Source organism: Sus scrofa, chromosome 7 (genome assembly GCF_000003025.6).
Source record: "Sus scrofa isolate TJ Tabasco breed Duroc chromosome 7, Sscrofa11.1, whole genome shotgun sequence".
Taxonomy (NCBI): domain Eukaryota; kingdom Metazoa; phylum Chordata; class Mammalia; order Artiodactyla; family Suidae; genus Sus; species Sus scrofa.
Window position 1 is genome coordinate 97529065 of NC_010449.5, and position 22404 is coordinate 97551468.

Sequence of the window (22404 nt, forward strand, 5' to 3'; positions counted from 1 at the left end):
AGAGTCCACACATGTTCTAAGCCTGGCTCTGGCCTAAGTGAGGCAGCTCAGAGACAGCTCTCCAACCAGGGGTCCTTCAGGAATCCAGTTCCCAGGATGGGACCAGCTATAGGCTGCTGCTAGGCCTGCCCTGCACCTGTAGCCTCTGCCTCTGGCAAGGGTGCTTCTCAGAGGGCCTGGTGTTGTCTCCGTTCCAACCTCCTAGCGCAGGAGTGGAACTGGCAGCCTCAGATACAGGGTTTGGTCAAGAGATTTTTCATCCTCGTCTCCTGGCAAGAACTGAGTTTCCATCACTCGCATGCTTGTTTTCCATCACTCACGTCCTTGCCCATCGGCTGGCATCTGGCTCATCGTGGCTGTCCTATGATAAGTCAGGAATAGGACAGCTGCCATTAACAAAACATCCCCATTCATCCTCCCAGGGTAGGCTGGCATGGAGAGGAAGCTGAGAGAGAGATGAAGTCAGAAGAAAACAGCTTATGACACCAGAATTATTTGAGGTTGAGTCTGGCTTCTGCTGCTCACTAGCTTGGTAGCTTGCGGCAAGTCACCCAACCTCCTTGGGAACTTAGGTTTTCACACTCATAAAATGGGGAAAGAAGTTCTTACCTGGAAGGCAAAGCCACTGCTTTGCACAACTCCAGGGGGCACATTCACCTGCTTGTCTATGTGAGTGGTGCCACATGGAACCCAATTCCATAGACTCAAGGTGAAGGATGCCTCAAAATTGCATATCCCTGAGTCTGCACCCTGCAAGTAAGAATAGCTATGCCAGGAGTTCCCCTTGTGACTCAGTGGGTTTAGACCTGACTAGTATCCATAAGGATGCGGGTTCAATCCCTGGCCTCACTCAGTGGGTTAAGGATCTGGAGTTGCCGAAAGCTGTGATATAGGTTGCAGATGCAGCTTGGATCCTGTGTTGCTGTGGCTGTGGTGTAGGCCAGGGGCTGCAGTTCCAATTCAACCCCTAGACTGGGAACTTCTGTATACTGCAGGTGCCAATGTAAAAAAGACAAAAAAAAAAAAAAAAAAAAAAAAGAGTGGTTAAGAACCCAGCTAGTATCCATGAGGACGCTGGTTTGATCCCTGGCCTCCTTGCTCAATGGTTTAAGGATCTGGCGTTGCTACAAGCTGCAGTGTAGGTCGCAGATGTGGCTTGGATCCGTTGTTGCTGTAGCTGTGGCTGGCAGCTGCAGTTCCAGTTCAACTCCTAGCCTGGGAACTTCTGTATGCCACAGGTGCAGCCATAAAGAGCAAAAAAATAAAAAAAGAATAGCGTGCCACCTTTCAGATGTGGAACTAATGTGCTAAGAGGGTTCTCGTGAGGACCTGAGGTTATGCTATGTAAAGGACACAAGCACAGTAGGCATGACATTATTATGGGATAAGGAGGTGGCCCTTGGAGAGAACAGTACTCCGTCCCAGACACCTCCTGCTCTGACAGATGTCCCCACCTGGTTCTGGCTCCTATGTGGGCCAGGCCAGAGCAGATGAAGATCGGCTTCACAACAGCCCTGTTAGCAAGGGCCCAGCTTGCTCTATATCCTATAGCAAGGGCCCTATATCCTTCTCAGTTTGGCCTCTTGGCCACCACAGAAGGTACTAGATGCCCTGGCAGTGGGCTGGGATTTTTAGGTAGAGAGATATACAGTTCCCAGCCCCAGGAAGGTCACAGAAGACTTAGCTGAGATGGTGGAGTGCAGGGACCGCAGGGTCGCTGGTTCACATATGCGTGTGTATAGACTCACCTCCACTTAGCACTTGGACCCAAGGGAGCCATCCTCCCCAAAGGGCCCTTATCTTTCATTGGCCACCTTTGGAATTTAGGCTTTTCTCTTTTCTCCAGGGTCCTGCCTGCATAAAGCAGTTTCCTGCTGCCTCTCACCACTTTTCTACTGGCCCAGTTGGCCGGAATTCTGTAGCTTCCAACACAGGAGTTAGTCAAGGGATCCCCATCAACTGGGGACAGAAGCTCACCTTTTAATTGCCTCTCACGCCCTCCCGCCTCCTTCCCCTCCACATCCTCTTCCTTCGTTTGCTCAGGGAAGGCTGAGGTACAGCAGCCCCTCCGACTTGTCTACCTCATTTCCTGGGAACCCCTAGCTCCTAGCTCAGAGGTGACAAGAGCTCAGTACATATTAGTTGAGCGACTAGGAGAGTAAATGAAATCTTTCCATGGCAGTTGGGTACCCTTCATGCTTAGATGTTCCGATGTCCGTGGTTATTCTCCAAAAGAAGTCACCACCACTCTCTTTCCCACTAGGGCCCCCTACTCCTACCCCTTTGCCATTCACTCATTCATTGGTCAAAATTTATTGAATAGCTCTTCCACACAAGGCATTGTATCCTGCGCAGGGGACACAAGCCTTGAACTTCCCTACCCCTGCACCTCCCTCTTCAAACCTTGGCCCTTTTTCTCTCCCCAGCAGGAAGAAGGCATTCGCCCCTCCCTTATTCTGCCTTTTATGCAGGAGTCCCATATTTGGGCTTCTCGGACCCTGCCAAACCTGTATAGGAATTGAGGGGGGAGGGAGGGGGACTCCCAGTCTCTACAACCTGCCCTCAGCCCATCCTCCCACCCTACCCCAGGGACAAGTCCCAGCCGACTCTGCCCAGAATCCCTAGCCACCCAGCCTCCTGGAAGGGCCCTGAACCTTGTTATCTCATCTCAGTCCCTGGGGCCTCTGCCCACGGGCACCCTGTGCAGAGCCCACCGGTGCCCGGCCCCCAGCATCCTGGCCCCTCAGTGCTGCCTGCGGCGGGAGCTGCCAGCTTTTTGGAATTCCTAATCGCTCCTGGCCCCGGTGATTGGCTGCTCAGCTCTGACCCCACTTGGGCTGCCGCCTGGTTGGATAAAAGGGGAATCTCCTTGGGGCTCCAGAGCATTAGACACCGGAGGGGGCACCTGGGACCAAGTTCGTGAAGAGGGGAGCCCGGCGGGGGGGTGGGGGGAGCAAAAGACCCGCGGCCTCGGCCCCTCCAAAGAGCCGAGAGATGACGGGGAAAGCAGGGGAAGCGCTGAGCAAGCCCAAAGCCGAGACAGTAGCCAAGAGTACCTCGGGGAGCGCCCCAGCCAGGTGCACCGGGTTTGGCATCCAGGAGATCCTGGGCTTGAACAAGGAGCCCCCCAGCTCTCATCCGCGGGCTGCCCTCGACGGTCTGGCCCCCGGGCACTTGCTGGCTGCACGATCCGTGCTCAGTCCCGCAGGAGTGGGCGGCATGGGGCTGCTGGGGCCCGGGGGGCTCCCCGGCTTCTACGCACAGCCCACCTTCCTGGAAGTGCTGTCCGACCCGCAGAGCGTCCACTTGCAGCCTCTGGGCAGAGCGTCGGGACCTCTGGACACCAGCCAGACGGCCAGCTCAGGTAGGTGAGGGAGAGGCTGCGTGGCTGCCTGACTCGAGTAAGAGCTGGGAACCCCACGCCATCACCTCTCGTTTGCATCACGAGGCCTCCTCTGAGCGCAAAAGTTCGTGCCAGGCCGAGTGGTCGCGGCCCGACCCTGAGGCCCGTGCGCCCCGGGCGGGCGCTAGAGGATGCTCGCGGCGCCGGCCAGGTTTTGGCCCCCGCGTTTCCGGCGGCCAAACTGTTCTCCCGTCCCCGCGTCGGGCCCGGGAATGCTGCGGCGCCCGCTTGGGGCCCCACTGGAAACAGGGTGTCAGAACCCGTAGGGAAGGCCGCTCCACTCCGGCCCCGGCTTCCCCCTCCACTGCTCCACTTGGCCCCATCCTCTCGGAGGACCCGCACTCCTGGACCCCGATTCCGTTCCGGGCCTTGGCGGCTGGGGAAGCAAGCGAGTGTCAGCTTCGGCGAGTGTCAGCTTTGGACACCAGCCTTGGTACCCAAAGTTATCTTTTCCTTCCTCCTTTTCTCCATTCCAAAACCCTCGCATTGGTTAGCTGGTTTTAATTTTTTACCCCACGAGCTTAGACAACCCGGCCACCGCGGCGGCCCAAGTGTTCGCAATCCGAGACCCCACCTAAGCACCACAATATCTCGGATCCTGGCGCCTCGCGGGCTCGGGGCCCCTGGATGACCCCGCCGCGCCCTCCCCGGGCGGCTTTCCCGGCGGTGCGTCTCCGCCCGCTCTGCCCTCCAGCTCTGGTTCGCCCTCCAAGATGCCCTCGATTTTCGTTATCTTTTTATCTTTTTTTTTTTTTTTTTGGAAGGGCAACGAAAAGTGGCGCGTCGCAGTCTCTCCAGTCCCGAGTGGGGGCGCATGGTGGGAGCCCTGGAAAGGAGGCTGTGCCCGGGAGCCCCCAGCCCTTCCCGGAGTCCAGCTTTCCGCGCCCCCGCTCCGCTCCTGGGGGCCACCTTCTGGGCCCCAGGGGCCAGGGCTGTAAGCGCAGGGCAGGGGGTCGAGCTGGGAGCATCGCCTGGGGGCTCCTACGACCCGCGGAGGCTGTCTGGCTCCCCTGCCGTCCCAGCCCCAGGCGTGTCGGGGCTTTTGCTTCTCTTACAACGAAATCAGCCTCAGATCCTCGGAATTCCGGCGCCGGCATGGGCAGAAACATCCAGGGCTTGGGGATGGGGTCCACCCCGCCTAGGGCTTCCCAGGGAGACAGCAGGCCTGGTTGCTCCCGGAGGCCGCCGGGGGTGGGGCCCTCGCCGACCTCAGGACTCTGACGCGCCCGGGTGCTGCCGAGCGCGCCCCCCATTCTGCCGCATGTGCCTCCGCCCGCTTTTCAGATTCTGAAGATGTTTCCTCCAGCGACAGAAAAATGTCCAAATCGGCTCTAAACCAGACTAAGAAACGGAAGAAGCGGAGACACAGGTAAGGCCCCTGCAGCGCTTTCTGCCACCTTCCTGCTCGCCCATTCCCTGCCGTCCCCTCTTCTGGAGCCGAGTCGGTCGGATCCTAATTTCGCCGACTGCAGATCTGAGGTTCGTGGCTGTGCCAGGACAGGGAGACTGGGTGTTGTATGGGGACATCCGCCCCAGGCCCCGGCGTCCGGCTGTGCCGGATGAGGATCCCGAGCGGCCGCCGGGGAAGCGGCGCCGTTTTAGGCTTTTGCCTGCTTCTCAGAGAGAAAGGAAAGGCCTCAACTAGGGGTAAACCCGAGCCAGAGAGGGGCTGGCGGCCCGCACCCGCGATCGCGGCAGTTGGCATATTCCTAGAGCCGCGCACACCTCGCAGCGGGCTGATGGGCTCTCTCCTCCAGCCCGAGCCGGTTCCTCTGCCGCGGCCCCTCTTCCTCTCCTGCCGTCCCTGTCAGGGCCGCCAACCCCCTATCTTTCTGCTCCCACCGTTCTCAAAATCTTGAGCGTGATATCTGCATGGATGGCATATTTTCGTTTGGCTTCTGCTGTAAGCCTCAGTTTCCTTGCCTATAAAATGGGGAGGAAGAAGTGTATAGACGGGATTGACCCCACAGACCTGGCTGGAATGGATTGGGCTGCCTTGGGATACAGTCTAAAGAGAGAGGTTTGGGTTTGGTTTTCCCTTTAAATAGGTCTCTGAATAGACAAAAACAAAGTTCAAATTCACTTGCACAAAGTTAAAATTCAAAAAGTGCCCAAAGGCATATCCTGAAAAGTGATTTTCCCACCCCAGACCGAATTCTCTTCTGCAGCCAGCACTGCTGCTCCCAATGCCTTGTGTAAATGTATGAGGCGGTTTTCAAGAAATAAAGGAGTGAGAACCCCAAATTGACCTGACTTTCTGAGGCTGCTGCTTGCAGGTGCTGTCCCTGCGCCCACCCTGCGCTCACCTGAGCTCCATTTCCCCGGATCCCTCTCTGCCCCAGTGCAGGTAGAGCCTGCTGGCGCTCTGGACATTTCCCTCTGGGGTGCTCTCCCGCCTCCCACCCCACCTCATCCTCTTCTCCCCAGTTTGTTCTCAGCCCCTTGGCACCCTTTCTCTGGGAGCTTTAATGCGTTGCTCTCTTCCTTAACTCCCAGAAACTCCACTAATGACCCCAACATTTTTAAAACAGTTCCTGATCTCTCAGACCCCATCAGGGAGGGTGAACTTTGACTTGGTTCCCTTCAGGCAGCTCTTTTTTGTTGCATTTGTTTTGCTTTGTTTTAAACGGAGACGTTGTTTTTCGTCCTGATCCTGGCTCATTTTTGACATTCATCCGTCCAACCAATCTTCATTAAAACACCTCCTACGCACCCATCCCCTGCTGGACCCAGGATGGGGGTAACACTGTCAGCCTCTGGAGCCAGGACAGGGACCAGGGACAGGGACCAGGAGCACAGGTTGGAATCTGACTGACCATCTTCTGTGCTGCTGCCTGAATTGCGGTGGGGGAGGAATTCCCATAGCAAGGAGAGCCCTGGACAAAGCGGCCCGCAGGAGCAGCGCTTCTGCATGGGTACATCTGCTTGTGTGGCCCTTGGAGCAGGCTGAGCCCCAGTCCAAAGTCCATGCTTTAAGGTTCCTGACCTTCTATCCTCACTGGATGCCCTCTCTGCCAGCGAAAACTTCGGGTGCTTTGAAAGCTTCCCAAGGACAGCAACCAGCCACCTGCCCTCAGTTTCGGGCTATTTCTGGGGCATGAAGGGAACAGATTATTGGAGTGAGGAATGGCTGGTACAGTTTTTAATTGGCAAAAATAAAATGTGTTTTTCTGAGCTTCTCTCACTTGAGGATTTCAGGAAAGAGAGCCTGGAATCTGGTGATGAAAGATGAACATCTCTTTATCTCCCAGAAACACTCAGGGCTTAGCAGGGGTTAGAGAGAGGGGCGTGGAGATGGAGCAGCTGCCTTTGGAGTCTCTCGGATTTTGTTCTTCTCTTTACCTGCAAGAGAAGACTGGCTTCGGTAGACTGGTTATAGTGGGAAACCCGGCGGGATCCATTGGGAAACTGAAGGGTCTAAGGTTCTGTGTAAACCCAGGAGCAGGGTTTGGGTCACGCTGGGGGAGCACAGGCAGGCTCCCTTCGGCATAAATTCATGGATTAGCTCTGAGGCAGGAATGAGGGGAAATGGGGGGATTTGAGGCATTGTTGCACCTTTCTTTCTTTTTTTGTTTGGTTTTGTTTTCTGGAATGAGAGCCCTCCCCAGCAGAGGCTGGCACTGGACCGGTCCTGAATGACCTGCCATCAGCTCTCCTCTTTGGCTCTGGCCAGGCCACAAGAGCTGTGCGCCTCGGTTTTCCTAGTTTTGCAAAAGACTTGCATATTTGGATTGTTTGTTTTGACTGTCTATTCAGGGGCCCTTCAGTAAGTGGCAGGAGAGAAATAGAAAGCAGCAGATCTTCAAAATTCTGAAGAATTAACTTTCTGTATACATAAGCATTCTGTTCCCCCCAGGAGAACAGGAGAAACGATTTAGAATCAGACCCGTCATTTTCTATAAAGAACAGAATCTTTCTTCCTCACACATCCCTGGCATCATCTCCCAAGATGTTAAAGCTGACACCAGCACAAGGGTGTCTGGGTTTACATTTGTACTTTTTCCCTTGTGTTGGGTGAGGGCGAGGGCAGCGGTGAGGGATTCTACCCGCCCCCCCAGGCTGGTCCCAGGATCCAAATCCCAGGGGCTCAAGCAAGGACCGTACCCTTTTGCAAGTTGAGTTTGTGAAATCTGGACCGGACGGCTCCCCAGCTTGTTGATGAGGGTTTGGGATAAAGGTTGCCTAGAACCTGGTGAAATTTAGGTCTGCAAAGGGAAGAATTTGTGTCTCTAAGTGGGTGTGGAGGGTGTTTGTTCAAGAAGAGGAGGCTCTGAAACCCCCTAATATTGGAGGCAGGTAATTGTGTGTGTTGGAGCATATGCATTTGCTAGGGTGAGAGGATGTAATTCTTACATTTTCCTAAAGTAGTTTAGGACTCCAAGATAGGTCAATGTGAACCATTTTGGGAGGGACGGGAGTGGGGTGGGGGAGCCCCCCGGGTGGGGGAGCTCCCCCCCACGATGATGGTGGTGAAGCTGGGGATGTTGACTCTCTCTGGATGACCTGAATGGAACTCCCGCTGAATGGGGCTCCTGCTGGGTGAGTGGCTGAGCCTGTGTGTGGGATGGTGGGGGGGGTGGGGGTGGCCCTTGCCTCCTAAGCACAGGAAAGGACCGAACACCCCCCCTCCCCTTCACCCCACCCCCACAAGACTCTGAGGGCAGCTCTAAGGAGCCCAGTAGGTCTAGGCAGGTGAGGAGGGCTAGGTGCTGGGGTGGGGTGGGGTGAGGGGGCTGGGAGATCCAGTTAGTTCTCTGCGGTCCGAACACTGGGGTTGCTGCTTCATTTGACTTTCTGGTGCATCTTTGAACTTTAAGTACAATTGAAAGGATCAGCTCTACTGTCAGTGAGAGGAGCCCAGGAAGCGGGTCCTGATGGGCTGAGGCATTTCTTTACTAAGGGGGCCCTTCACTCTGTCCTGAGAGAAGGGAGAGGGGCTTTCTGCAGTTGGCCCAATTTTTTGTCTTAACATCCTTTCCTGTAAGGTGCTTCCAGGAAGATTCCCAGTATGAAATGTCACTGAGGGCTGAAATAATGTCCCCCACCATCACGAGGGTAGTGGGGGCCCTCAGATTTGAATGAAAAAGAGGCCATTCCATGCTCTCTCGGACAGGATCTTTCCATTTTCAGGGTCTTGACTGTCTGGCTTTGCTCCCATCAGGACAATCTTTACCTCCTACCAGCTAGAGGAGCTGGAGAAGGCGTTCAATGAGGCCCACTACCCAGACGTCTATGCCCGGGAAATGCTGGCCATGAAAACAGAGCTGCCCGAAGACAGGATACAGGTAACCTCCCTGAGCCCCTTTCTCTCCCACCGTCCTCATCCTTGGGGACACTGACTGGCCCAGGCTCCCAGATATGCCCCCAGCGCCCCACTCCCGCCACGGGTGTGCACTTGCCTCTGGTCTAAGGTGACAGGTCCTGTGCGGTGGGCACTGTGGAGGGACAAGACTATTGCAGACTGTAGGCTTCCTGATGAGTATGTGAGATGGATCAGGAGGAGAGAATCCGTGTTCGGGGAGGGTCCTGGGTTCTGAGCAGGGTCTCTGTCGTGGCAGATGTCTCTGAGGTAGGAAGCGTCTGCTTTGAGGCCTGAGGTGGCCCCAGGCCTCTCTGGGTGCCTAGGGGTGGCGGGGAGTCTGTTTCCCTTCCCTGCACTCCCCTCTCCACAAGGAAGAGGTTGCCCCCTCCCTTCCTACCTACTCACCATCACCTCCAGCCACAGCCGCCCTGTGCGGGGCTCTGCTCCTAGAGGTCTCGGGGATCTGGCCCAGGATGCGTTCATTCAGCCCCTCCTCCTCGCTGGAGCGATTCATGGTGTAACCAGCCCTGATATGGACCGGGCTGTTCTCGGCCGGGCTGGGCTCAGAGCCTCCTTTCATCCAGCCGAATCCTCCCGAGTCCAGGATGCCCCCGGCTGGGCAGGAGTGGGCTGCTTAGTCATTTCCTGGGAGAAGGTGAAGCCTGATAATATTCTAGACAGGGCCTCCATGAGGAGGAAGCAGTGATGGGGTGGAAGAAGGTTCCCAGATTTGGGGTTGACCTTGACTCAGAGCTGCTCCCATCTGGACACCTGAGGGATCCCGGGTGGTCGACTGCCAGGGCTGGGAAACAGCGGGGAGGGTCTGACTTCCTGAAACCCCTTCTCCCGCTCTCCTCCTCCCTGTGTCTCCAGGCGTGATGTGTCTTGGTGGGCAGGGGATGGGTCCAGAGAAGGATCCAAATACGGTGTGTGAGTTCTTGGCACTCTCTCCCTGGAGAACCAGAGAATGGGAGTGAGGCGTGAGCTGCTTTTCCAGAAGAACCTTCGTTCCCCGTGGAGGTCTATCGGGAATTTTTCAGCACATGGTTTTAGACAGTGACACTAACAATAAGCTCAATTATTCATAAGCAGATTATCTGTTTGGTGCATTATCCCGGGTGGCCTGGATCCATCATCACCATCCGATTGGGTTTCAGTGGGGAAAGGCTAGGTGATGATTTCTGAATCTTCGGGTGTGTGTGTGTGTGTGTGTGTGTGTGTGTGTGTGTAAGCCAAGGCACAATCCAGTTGATGTGTGTAGGTAACGCCTGCCTGGCTTTCATTAGCATAGAGCTGGCCGTCAAATGGCTAGAGTGGGGTGGGGCTGGCAGATGTCCCTGTTGGTTGGCCCCCACAAGTGCGCTATTGACCAGTAGGAAGGAACAGCTTGTCTCTTGCAGGGGGTTGTCCTAAAATCCGTTTGGCGGTGGCGATGGCAGTGGCGGTGGCGGTGGTGGTGGTGGTGGTGGTGGTGGTGGTGGGTGTGTCTGAAAGATTGGGGAACGCTCTCCTTCAGCTGTAACTGCATTGCTGCAAATGCCCAGCAGGCAGGCTGTGGACTTTTTAAAATTGCCCTAGGGTGTCTGCAGGGTGACTGCCCGAGACTGTGAGGATTGGCTGTGGAATTTGTGGCTCTGGGAGAACAGAGGCAAAGATCCCTCCTGCTCTTCCAGCACCGCCTGGTTCTTTGGCCAAATGCTGCCCCCTGAAGGTGTGCATGAGTCATCGAATGGCCCCGCCCCCAGATGTTTTCCCAAGTGGCCTGGGGAAGGTCATAACATCTCTCCAGGACAGTCAGAGCGATAACCCACAGAGCAGTTTCCAGCCGAGGAAACTGAGGCACAGTAACTTACCCAAGGCCACACAGCCAGTAAGTGGGGGACACGGGGACCCATCTAAGTTCCCTTTAGGCTACACCTAGGCCCACATGTTCCCCACCTGCTTCTTGGGTGTGAAGCTTTTGCTTTGACTTGAAGCTGGGGGAACAGAGACAATTTGAGGTCAGGTGGGAGCCTTATATCAAATCTTCTTTATAAAAACCACTGATATTGGAGTTCCCTTGTGGCCCATCGGATTAAGAATCTGGCATTGTCACCACAGCAGCTCTGGTTGCTGCTGTGGCGTGGGTTCAATCCCTGGCCTGGGAACTGTCCCATGCCATGGGCGCAGCCACAAAAAACAAAACAAAACAAACAAAAATAACTGCTATTTATTATCAGGTACTCTAAAAAAATACCCCAAAACTCACTCACAAAAAATTATTCTTGGAGTTCCCATTGTGGCTCAGTGGTTAACGAATCCGACTAGGAACCATGAAGTTGTGGGTTCGATCCCTGGCCTTGCTCAATGGGTTGAGGATCCGGCGTTGCCGTGAGCTGTGGTGTAGGTTGCAGACGCAGCTCAGATCCTGCGTTGCTATGGCTCTGGCGTAGGCCAGTGGCTACAGCTCCGATTCGACCCCTAGCCTGGGAACCTCCATATGCCACAGGAGCGGCCCAAGAAATGGCAAAAAGCCAAAAAAAAAAAAAAAAAAAAATCATTCTTTTCTTTTTTGGCCACCCTGCAGCATGTGGAGTTCCTGGGCTGGGAATCAGATCCGAGCCACCGTTTTGACCTACGGTAGGTGTGGCAATGCCAGGTCCTTCAACACACTGTGTGGGGCCAGGGATCGGACCTGCATCCTGATGCTGCAGAGATGCCACTGATCCCATTGTGCCACAGTGGGAACTCCAAAATTTTATGTTTTGAATGGACAAATACATGTACGCGAGTTCAAAGGGTAAAATATGAGTCTCCCTCCTCACTACCTACCAGCAGCCCTTCCAGGGGTAACCAGTTTCCTTTGGTTCCTTCCAGAGATGGTTTATGTATATTTGGTTCCAAAGAATCCTCAGAACACTTGAAGGACTAGGTATTATTACTATTCCCATTTTACAGATGGAGAATCTGAGGTCCCGAGTTCAGGCTCGAGTCCCTTTAGACTCCAGGATACATGCTTCACTACACTGCCACCCTTCCTCCCCTGATGTAGGTGGGACCAATGCACCCAAGAATGGACAGATGGCACTCCAGAGCCAGCCCCCTGCCCTCCCCCAGCCTTCAGGCAGAGGCCTTTGTGTGTGTGGGTTGGGAGTGGGAGGGTGGGGAGAAGGGGGCAAGTTATTAGAGGCTCCAAATCTGAAGTTAGCCATTCTCAGGTGGACTGGGAAGGTTATTGGACTGGGATCCTAGTTCTGGCTCTGACACCCAGCTGTGTGGCAGAGGCCAAGTCACTTCCCAATTGGCATCTGTAAAAGGAAAAAGTGGGGGGGGTCCCTCCCAGAGATCGGGCCCCTCAGGGTCACCTCTCTCAGCAGGTCCCTGGGCTGCCACCAGTGGAATGGAGGAGTGGGACAGCTCCAGGGGGAGGGCTGGAACACACGCTTTTGCTGGGCCAACCCAAGTGAGCCCCTCGTGGTATCCAAAACCTACTGTCGAGTGTCTAAAGAGAACCCAGTGTGGATGAGAAAAGCCAGACACACCTACTTCTAGTCTGTTTCATTGCCAGCAAGCCCGACCAAGCCTCAGATCGCTCATTTGGGAACAAATAATAATAAAAGTTCTCCAAAATAGCTTAATAAATGTATTGTTAGGATTGGCATTGTTAGTATGTGGCCTTGTCCCAGGTATTAAGGGCTTTCCATGCCTTTTTTCTTATGTCCTTACAATGACTAGATGAGTCAGCTGCTGTTCTTATCCCCATTCTCCGGATGAGGAAACTGAGGGGCTGAGAGGAGACATAAGTAGTGGACTGGGATTCAAACCCAGTACTCAACTACTGTCAGGGAGAGCGCAAGAGGGAACCTGGAGCGAAACTGCAGTGCCCATCACCAGAAACTAGAATAATTAATGCAAATGGTGGTGGTGGCCAATTTCCTCTGCCTTTGTGCTTAGAGGGCAAGCATTTCCTTAATCCTCACTTCCCTGGGTTAGGGCGAAGGATCTGGTGCATCGTTGGGGGTAGAAGAGATTTCCAGTCTTCCTATCAGACGTGAAGTCCTTTTGTGTCTCAGAAATGCCGGGATATGGCATTCTGAAAGCTCCTGCTAGACGTCAGCCCTGGGGAAGAGAAAATGGGTTTCCAGACTTTGTTTCCTCTGTGGGGGTCATTCATTCCCAGAGTATGATCATCTATTCACTCGTGTGTTTACTATATTTTTTTTCTTTTTTTTTTTTTTTTTTTTTTTTTTTGTCTTTTGTTGTTGTTGTTGTTGCTATTTCTTGGGCCGCTCCCGCGGCATATGGAGGTTCCCAGGCTAGGGGTTGAATCGGAGCTGTAGCCACCGGCCTACGCCAGAGCCACAGCAACGCGGGATCCGAGCCGCGTCTGCAACCTACACCACAGCTCACGGCAACGCCGGATCGTTAACCCACTGAGCAAGGGCAGGGATCGAACCCGCAACCTCATGGTTCCTAGTCGGATTCGTTAACCACTGCGCCACGGCGGGAACTCCTATTTTTTTTCTAACAAAAGTTGTGCTTATTTAAAATGCCTATGGAGAAGTTCCCGTTGTGGTGCAGTGGAAACGAATCCAACTAGCAACCATGAGGTTTGGGGTTCGATCCCTGGCCTTGCTCAGTGGGTTAAGGATCCGGCGTTACCGTGAGCTGTGGTGTAGGTCACAGAGGTGGCTTGGATCTTGTGTTGCTGTGGCTGTGGTGTAGGCTGGCAGCTGTAGCTCCCCGATTCTACCCCTAGCCTGGGAACCTCCATATGCCGCAAGTGCGGCTCTAAAATAAGGAAGGAAAAAAAAAAAAAAGCCTATGGAATTTTCTGGTGGCACAGTGGGTTAAGGGTCTGGTGTCACTACTGTGGCTCTGGTCACTGATGTGGTGCAGGTTCGATCCCTGGTCTGGGAATTTTTATATGTTGTGGGCGCAGCCAAAAAAAAAAAAAAAAAAAAAAAATACCCGTGCCCGCCTCCCCTCTCAACATTGCTGATTTAATTGGTTTGGTGTGGAGCTTTGGCATCTGCTTGTTTTTAAAGCTCTCCAGGTGATTGTGTGCAGCCAGTGCTAAAATGCTGGGTCAGAGGAGTCTGTGTTTTAACTGGGTTAATATGAGCAGAAGAAAGTGGAGTATTGGGTGACTGGTGGGATGACTTGTCCAGGGGCCCAGGAAAAGATGCTGCCTCTGGGCTGCCGGGAAACATGGGCAGACCTGCCCCCTGGTGGACGTCAGAGGCTGCAGCGAGGCCAGGCTTTCTGAGCCTGAAGCTGGAAAGCATGCACTGAAATATGTTGTCAGAAGTGCTGAGTGGATGTGGAGTGTGAGGTCGTTAAATCACACCAGCAAGGAGCCCAGATCAATCAGCTTCCAGTCAGAGGAGAGGAGAGAAGCTAGGTGAAAGGGATGGAAATAGCCACATGGCTGACAAAGCGTGATGGCCTCGGGCAAGACTGGAGGGCGGGCCCGGGGTGGCCCAGGGACCAGAAAGTGCAGAGCATCTTATCATGTAAAATGTCTCCTTTAGTTCCCGTCTTGGTGCAGCAGAAACCGAAACGACTCCGACTAGGAACCATGAGGTTGCAGGTTTGATCCCTGGCCTCGCTCAAGGACCACAGGGCGTCTCCTGGGAGACCTTTGAAGGAAGGAGGTTGGGCAGGTAGTCCTACAGGGGTAAAAGATGGGATCTTGTGACAACAAGAGAAGCCCTGGGTGCAGCCACAGCTGCCTGCCGTGCTGGTTACCCACAAAGGGACAGAGAGAGCTGATGTGTTGCCTGACTGGCTGGATGGGTGCCCTGTACCAGAAGAGCACCAATTTGGAGGCAGGCATGAGCTCTCAGGACTCTCTCTGCCAGGTGTGGAGGCACCTGCCTGAGCAGCTATCGGCGGCAGCCAGAAGCATCCTACCTGGGCTCTCTGAGCCCTGCTGTGGCGCCGCCTGTGCGGGGAAAGTGCACCAGGAGCTGGAAGCTCTTCCCAACTCTCCTTTCCTGGGCCTCCCAAGTTGGTGACCCTTGGTGTCCCTTATGGGCCTCTTCTCAGGCACCTGGAGGCCTGAAGTGGAAGACAGGGTTCTGGTCCTCACAGGGGCCCAGAAGCAGGCCCTGAAGAGCTCTGGACCTGACTTCCTTGGCACGGGAGCCATGCCTTCTAGAAAGTGCATCGTCAGGAAAGTGAGAGGGGGATTGAAGGAATGTTGGACTTGCACGAACCAAGAGACCAAGTACAAAAAGGGGCCTAAATGCTGTGCAATCATCACAGAGGCGAGGGATGGAAGGACCTGGCTTTATGTGAAAAGTGTCGCTGCGCATTTGCTGGGAAGCAAATCCTTTTCTTGTTGCGCGTTTGTCCACAGATTTCATCCAGCACCAGACCAATGTTTTTTAGTGCTTACAACATGGCAGGCATTTCCCATGGACGGTTTTATTGAATTTTTACAATCATCCTGCAAAGGAATTGGTCTCACAGGGCAGATGAAGAATCAGAAGCTCAGAAAGGTTAAGAAATGCACCCAAAGCCACAAAGGCAGTTGGAGGCAGAGCAGGGATCTCCAACCAAAGGCTTCTAGCTTCTGATCATAGCCAACTGCAAGGGTGGTCTCCTGCCTTTGAGTCTCAAGGGCCTGGAATACAGTAGAAATGCAGGCCCTGGGATTCACAGATGCAAACTATTGCCTTTGGAATGGATAAGCAATGAGATCCTGCTGTATAGCGCTGGGAATTAATATCTAGTCACTTGTGATGGAGCATGATGGAGGATAATGTGAGAAAAAGAATGTATCTATGTGTGTGTGACTGGGCCACTTTATTGTACAGGAGAAAATCAACAGAACACTGTAAATCAACTATAATGGAAAAAATAAAAATAATTTTAAAAAGAAAGAAAGAGGAGTTCCCGTCGTGGCTCAGTGGTTAACGAATCCGACTAGGAGTCATGAGGATGCAGGTTCGATCCCTGGCCTTGCTCAGTGGGTTAAGGATCCAGCGTTGCCCTGAGCTGTGCTGTAGGTTGCAGACGCAGCTCGGATCCCTCGCTGCCGTGGCTCTGGCGGAGGCCGGTGGCTACAGCTCCAATTAGACCCCTAGCCTGGGAACCTCCATATGCCACAGGAGCTGCCCAAGAAATGGCAAAAAGACAAAAAAAAAAAAAACACAAAAAAAAACCCCGAAACCAAAAACAAACAAACAAGCCCCCAAAACAACTGAATCAAAAAAATTAATAAAAAAAATAAAAAAGAAAGAAAGAATTCCAATAGCAGGGGCATCTCTTTGGCCCCTAGAGGAGAAACCAGAGGCTATCTGCATTAAAATCTTACAGCCAGGAGTTCCCGTTGTGGATCAGTAGGGTGAGAACCCAACTAGTATCCCGGAGAACACAGGTTTGATCCCTGGCCTCGTTCATCGGATTACGGATCCAGTACTGCTGCGAGCTACTGCAGTGTAGGTTGTAGGTGTGTGGCTTGGGTCTGGTGTTGCTGTGGCTGTCTTGTAGGCTGGCAGCTGCAGCTCCGATTCGACCCCTAGCCTGGGAACTTCCATATGCTGCAGGTGCAGCCCTAAACAAGCAAACAAACAAAAAGTTACAACCTGAAAGTTAGTTCTGTGGGCTCACTCCACCTCCTGGAGTTGTTATTTCTACAGGGCAAGTGGAGGAAGGCAGAGGGGCCAGCAATGCCGTTGATCAGCCTGCCCCTTGCACAGATTCCTAATGACTTTCTGTGCCACCCCTGAAATAACGAGTAGCACTTACTGAGCGCCTTCTGTGTGCCCAACCTTGATTTTAGGCATGTTCACTCATTTCATTAACCATTGAAAAAACCTGGAAAAGTAGATCGTCTTATTTTATGTTTGAAGAGACGGAGACAGAGAAAGGGCACATAACTTGCCCAAGATCACACAGCAATTTTTGTCACAGCTGCGAATTCCAGTTCAGGACTGTCTGCCTCCAATGCTTCTTGAGGATGTTTAAATTCTGCACACATCCTGGTTGCTTCCAGGAAGGGAAGAGAAAAGCAATTAGGAAGAGTGATTAGGGTTAATTCTAATTCCTTATCCACTTCCCTCCAAGGCCCTACTGCCACAGCTTCCTTGCCAACTGCCTTAAAAAGAGACGGTTTTGGCTGTCCAGGTTTCCTCCATAAATTGGAGCAGCATCTGGTCTTCAAAGAGAGCCAGGCATTCCGAGAGCCCATAACCGAGGGTCTGGATGACTCCTGGTTTGAGCGACCAGCTGGCACCACCTCCCCTGGGAGAGTCTGTGGGCAAGTCTGAGCCGCAGACCAGTTAGTTGCTTGTCCACATTAGGACCAAGGACAATGGTTCTGTTTACGGGCCCAGAGATGATCTGAATCCTAAGTCTGCATCCCCTTCTTCAGAGTCCCAGTAAAGATGCTGTTTCCATCAAAGAGCCCTGGCCCCATCTCAAGTTCACGGCATCTGGGGCCATGCACCTTTCCCAGCATCCACACTTGGGGAGCGGGGAGTGAGCATCTCTGTCTGCCTTTGTTTACTCCACAGTCCCTTCTCCAGAACATCTAAACCACAGCGCCGTAAACAGATACGTCTTTCATCAGTTTGTCATCAAAGCTCATTCTTGGCAAAAACCAGATCTGACCTTATGCTCTTTCTTCATCCCTTATGAAAATGTGTACGTTTTGCTGCAGAAATCAAACCTGATGGGTTTGCCTATGGGCTGCTGCTGCTGCTGGTGCAGGATGTTATATAACATGGAGTATATGCATCACATATTTTTTCTAAAATCCAAAACACTCTGGAGTCTGGCCCAGATGGGTTTGTTAAGGGCTTGTGGCCTTGTGGTTTTAGAACTCACTGAATTCAAGCAGGAAGGTCCTCTCCTGGGATGACTTTTGGATTCATAAAGACAGCCTTCCCAATCCTCTGGGGTCAAGAACTGGAATACCACCTTGGAATTCCATGGCCAAGGGGTTCCTTCTTTGCTGTCTTCTCTGTGAAGCAGATGAAACCAGAAGGCACTTACACTTTTCTGTGGCTTAGTTCTTTCATTTATTGACTTATTTTTGTTTTTTTATGGCTGCACCAGGGCATATGGAAGTTCTCAGGCTAGAGGTCAAATCAGAGCTGCAGGCCAGATCCAAGCCACCTCTGCGACATTGCTGCTCATTGCAACCAGATCCTTAACCCACCGAGCAAGGTCAGGGATCCTAGTCAGTTTCGTTAACCACTGAGCCACCACGGGTATTCTCTGGCCTAGTTCTCTCAGTTCTTTTAGGTTTTTCCTCTGTGGGAGAAGGCAGCTTGAGACGAGTACTTGTAGAGGACGACCAAGTGCTAATGGAAAGGAAGATGGGACAGGGCAGAGGTCTTAGACAAACCGCAGAGGGCCTGCAGGACGGCAAGGCCGCTGGGGAGAGAGCTAAACAGCGCAGAGCCGGGTCAGGCCGATGGCCGAGTCAGCCCAAACTGGCGTTGCGCACCGCTCTCTGCTCTTTAGTGCAGCCGTCAGGTAGCCTTTAAATTATGTAAACCTTTCTTTGGCCAGCCTCCCCCCCCACCCCTCCGCGTGGTCTGGGTCCAGACCAGGAGGAGGCCTTGCATATTGACTCCATCGCTCTCCTGGAGGGTTGGGTGCGGGGGCCGCGGCTCACCGCAGGCCGCGCCACCCAGGTGAAATGAACTAGTGTGGGGATGGAGAGGCTCGGATGTCTGAGGCTGCATCTCTCCCATTTTTAGAGGTTCCTGGTCATGTACAAGTGAAGACATGCCCAAACACGTTACACACATTTGGGTCAACTTCACGGTGTGCGTGGACCGTGCCCTCGGTCCGCAGCTCCGCAGACGCTTCAGAGCCTACGGGGCTCTTTGGAGGCCTGGAGGGTGCGAGGCGGTGCGGCCCGGGGCGCCCCCTGCTGGACGCGGCCGACCGCGCTCCGCCGCAGACTCTGGGTGCGCTCACTCCGCCACCTGGCGGCAGCGGAGGAAACCACAGGGGCGCTCGGACTCCGAGCCCCCGCCCAGGCCTCCCTGCGGCCGAGGCAGCAAAGGGTTAAGCTGTCAGCGGCGAGATGTTAAACAGGTGTCAAAGGCGCCCCATATATCTGCAGATTGAAATCAAATTCTTTGCCGTATAAAAAGATAAATTACCCAGGCGCTGCCGCGCGTCCCACTCATCACGCCAGCGCCAGACGGCAAGCAATTTTTTTTTTTAATGTGCTAACGACCTAATCAAGCAATCAAGTCGGAGAAGATTGCAGAGTGACCGGGCAGCCATCTGCCGGCGAGCCCCGCATTCATTTCCCGCGCCCCCGCATGGAGCGGGGGCCGGGGAGGGAGCTGCCGGGGGGAAGAGGGGAAAAAATCCTAAACAAATTAACACCCAATTTTCCTCGTCTAATTAGTTAAATGAGAAGTGTTTGGGGTCCCCCGAGGAGGGGGAGCGGCTCGCGGCGCGGCTTGCGCTGCCTCCCCAGCATTAATTAGTGCGGGTCAATGCCGCGGCTCCCGAGAGAGCAGCCGCTTTAATTTCCCGTGATATTTCAGTGCCTGAGGCCCATCGATTCAAACAGAAATTAACTTATTTTTCAATCAGCCCAGGGCTGCCCCTGGGGGTGACTCTTCTTTTGCCGCCTCCTGAATAGAGCCGGAGCAATTTTTCATCAAAAGCTGAAACCTCTGCCGCCGGGGACGGGGGAGGGGGCCGGGAGGGAAGGGCGGGGACCTGGCCCAGGGAATGGAAATCGCCCAGAAAACTAATAGATTTTTCCGAAACCGCCTCTGCCCTCCTCTCGCCCCACCCCCCACCCCGGGGCGCTTGAGCATCTCCGCCGCGGGGTTGGGGGGCGGGAGGTCAGTGCCTGGAGGGGCTGTGAGGGGACAAGATGGGGCCGGTGGGCTTGGGCTTCTTCCAGTCTCCCGCGCGCCTCTTACCTGCTTGAGGGACAGTGCAGCTGTCCCTGCTCTGGCTCTTGTCAGCTGCGGAAAAACCTTAGGAAAGCTGCTTTCGGGGACCAAGAAATGTCCCCTCCTCCAAGATGTCGGAGACTCTGGAATCTCCTCCAAAACCGGGCTGGAGGGCTACAGATGTGCCCAGGGCACCCCATGCTTATTCAGACCCTGCACCGGCCAGCTTTGGGGCCAGAGCAGCACCCCCTAGAGCGTCCCCACCGCACTCCCTGGGTCCCCACCTCCACTTGCTTTGCACAACAAGAGACTTTCCTTTTTCCTCTCTGACTGAAGGATGGCTGCCCAGCACCCCCAGATATTGTTCAGAGTTAGGTCCCAAATTGTGGGGAGTGGGTGAATGGAGGGCACCACCCGCTGGGCAGGGCTTGGCCAGGATAGGGCAGAGAAGGGAAACTGACTCAGGCCTCCCAGGAGCTTCCACTGCCCTGCTTTGGGGGTAGTTCCCAGGCTTCCTGGTACCTGCCTGAAATGCCTTTTGCTGCCTGAGTCCATGCTCACCTGCCTGCTGGGGCACTGCTCTGGCCTCTGGAGTTCTGGTAGATACCCTGAACCAAAGATTCTGCTAGTCCAGCCCCTGGAAAGGACTTTGTCCCTCTGCACGTCAGAAAAGGGATTCTGTTTGTGCACTGGAGGTGTTCCCACGTGCAAGAGAGCTGTGAGGGTCTGGCTTCTCAGCTGCAAACTTAAGGACCACACAGGGAGCTGCCTGCTGCAAGACCCTGTCCAGGAGGCATCCCTACCCCATCACCCTAAACTGCTTTGATTGAGAAAAAAAAAAAAAGATCTTTTTTGCCCATCGTATTCTTACAGGTGTTGTGTCTCACTCTGGACACTCCGAACCCGGAGGAATCTCGGGGTACCACGGGGTGGGTGAGTTTAATTTAAGTAAGAACACCCTGTTGGAGAAACAGAAGTTACAAGGGGATGGGTTCACTGGCCATCAAAGAGGTGGGGCCCTTAACTCAGGCAGACATGGGGAGAGGGGCCTGGCCGCTGGCTCCCAGAGCACGCCCCTGACCTGTTAGTCTGCGCTTACAGGTCTGGTTCCAGAATCGCAGAGCCAAGTGGAGGAAGCGAGAGAAGTGCTGGGGCCGGAGCAGCGTTATGGCGGAGTACGGGCTCTATGGGGCCATGGTGCGCCACTCCATCCCCCTGCCTGAGTCCATCCTCAAGTCCGCCAAGGATGGCATCATGGACTCCTGTGCCCCGTGGCTGCTGGGTAAGAGCCCGCACCCTCCCGGGGCCCGGCCCCTGTGGCGAGGGGAGCGGGCTCCCTGGAGGAGGGGACAGAGCCCTGATGCAGGCACATCTGGCCACAACAGCCTAGCCAGAGAGAGGCCCACCAAAGCCAGCCTCCCAGGCTCCCCCAGGGAGCCTCCCAGGGCTTGGTGTCTGTCCCTTGCACCCACCTCCTGGGGTGCCTAGGACTCTCATTCTGGATGGATATGGGTCCTTTTGTCCTGTGAGAAGGGGGTGGCTGTTGCCCAGGGTCTGTGCTCCCCTTCCTTTGGGGGGAACTGGGGTTGTGACACAGCTCCTCTTGGCGGTTGAGGGGACCCCTAAGTCCCTTTGGCCACCACTCTGGCTTTGCCCAAAGGACTTCTTCCCCCTAAATCTCTCCACCTGCCATCCTCCCCACCTACCCTCTGGACCTGCGTCTGATAGCACCAGTTTATCTTGGGGTTCTAAGATCTAGAATCCCCCAGAGAGGGTTGGGGGGAGCAAGTGCTGTACCCGGGAAGGGACAAACAGGATCCCGGGGGCCAGGTGCCCAGGGACTTGGCATGGAGAAGCCGTCTGCAGCCTGGTGCCCAGCTGCTGATCCACAGCCTCGTGTCCCTCCCGCCCCCACACCCCGGCCCCGCCCCTGGGACTCGCGTGACTGCGGTGTATGAAGTAAGGCTTTCTGCTCGTCCTTAATTCTGGCCTCTCTCTATCTTTGCCGTTTTCAGTTCAAGATGGCTTTCCCAGGCGCTTTTCTAAACCCGAATACCAACAATTCTTTTTAGGGATGCACAAAAAGTCGCTGGAGGCGGCAGCCGAGTCGGGGAGGAAGCCCGAGGCGGAGCGCCAGGCCCTGCCCAAGCTCGACAAGGTGGAGCAGGAGGAGCGGGGCCCCGACGGCCCGGCCACCATGTCCCAGGAGGAACTGAGGGAGAACAGCATCGCGGCGCTCCGAGCCAGAGCGCAGGAGCACAGCACCAAAGTGCTGGGGACTGTGTCCGGGCCCGACAGCCTGGCCCGCAGCGCCGAGGAGCCCGACGAGGAGGAGGCCACGGACGAAGACAGGCCGGCGGAGAAGCTGAGTCCACCGCAGCTCGAGGACATGGCTTAGGTCAAGGGTGCGCGGACACCGGAGCCCCGGCACGCTGCTCTCCTCCGGGCCGGTGGTGTCGGGAGGTGCTCTCCAAGGCGGGGGCCCAGGCCTGGCTCCCGCCCCCCTCCCCCACCCCCCCAGCCCTCTGTGACCCTCTGCCCCCTCCCCCACCCCCTCCGGCCCTCCGTGCCACTGCTGCCCCCGTGACTTCAGGCCCAGTTCCCTTCTGGCCGAGGCTTTGGGCCATGATGAGACCTCCCTGGTCCTGACCTGGTCAGCATCCTCCTCCTCCTCGCCCTCACAGCCCGCCTCAGAAGGCTTTTTGCCGTCCCACTGCACCCCCTCAAGCTGCTTGCACTCAATCTTTTGGTGACTCATGGTCCAGACCCACCCCTTACAGTCCGTTCTCTTGCTTGAACGCGCCCTCCTTCCCAGCTCTACACCCTCTGTGGAT

At 54.8% G+C, this 22404-nt stretch overlaps 1 protein-coding gene across 1 annotated transcript; it reads left to right on the top strand.

Annotated features, from left to right (window-relative positions):
• Positions 2957 to 22008, top strand: VSX2 (visual system homeobox 2). Its single transcript, XM_021100021.1, has 5 exons — positions 2957 to 3364; positions 4688 to 4772; positions 8565 to 8688; positions 20672 to 20852; positions 21643 to 22008. Exons 1-5 carry the CDS (start codon positions 2995 to 2997, stop codon positions 21966 to 21968), a joined length of 1086 nt encoding a protein of 361 aa, XP_020955680.1. The 5' UTR covers positions 2957 to 2994; the 3' UTR covers positions 21969 to 22008.

Bases quoted from the DNA above. Each gene is read 5' to 3' on its own strand.
- VSX2 (XM_021100021.1), top strand. From the start codon at position 2,995: ATGACGGGGAAAGCAGGGGAAGCGCTGAGCAAGCCCAAAGCCGAGACA. The intron at 3,365-4,687 runs GTAGGTGAGGGA...CCCGCTTTTCAG, and splicing joins CAGCCAGACGGCCAGCTCAG to ATTCTGAAGATGTTTCCTCC. The intron at 20,853-21,642 runs GTAAGAGCCCGC...AATTCTTTTTAG, and splicing joins CTGTGCCCCGTGGCTGCTGG to GGATGCACAAAAAGTCGCTG.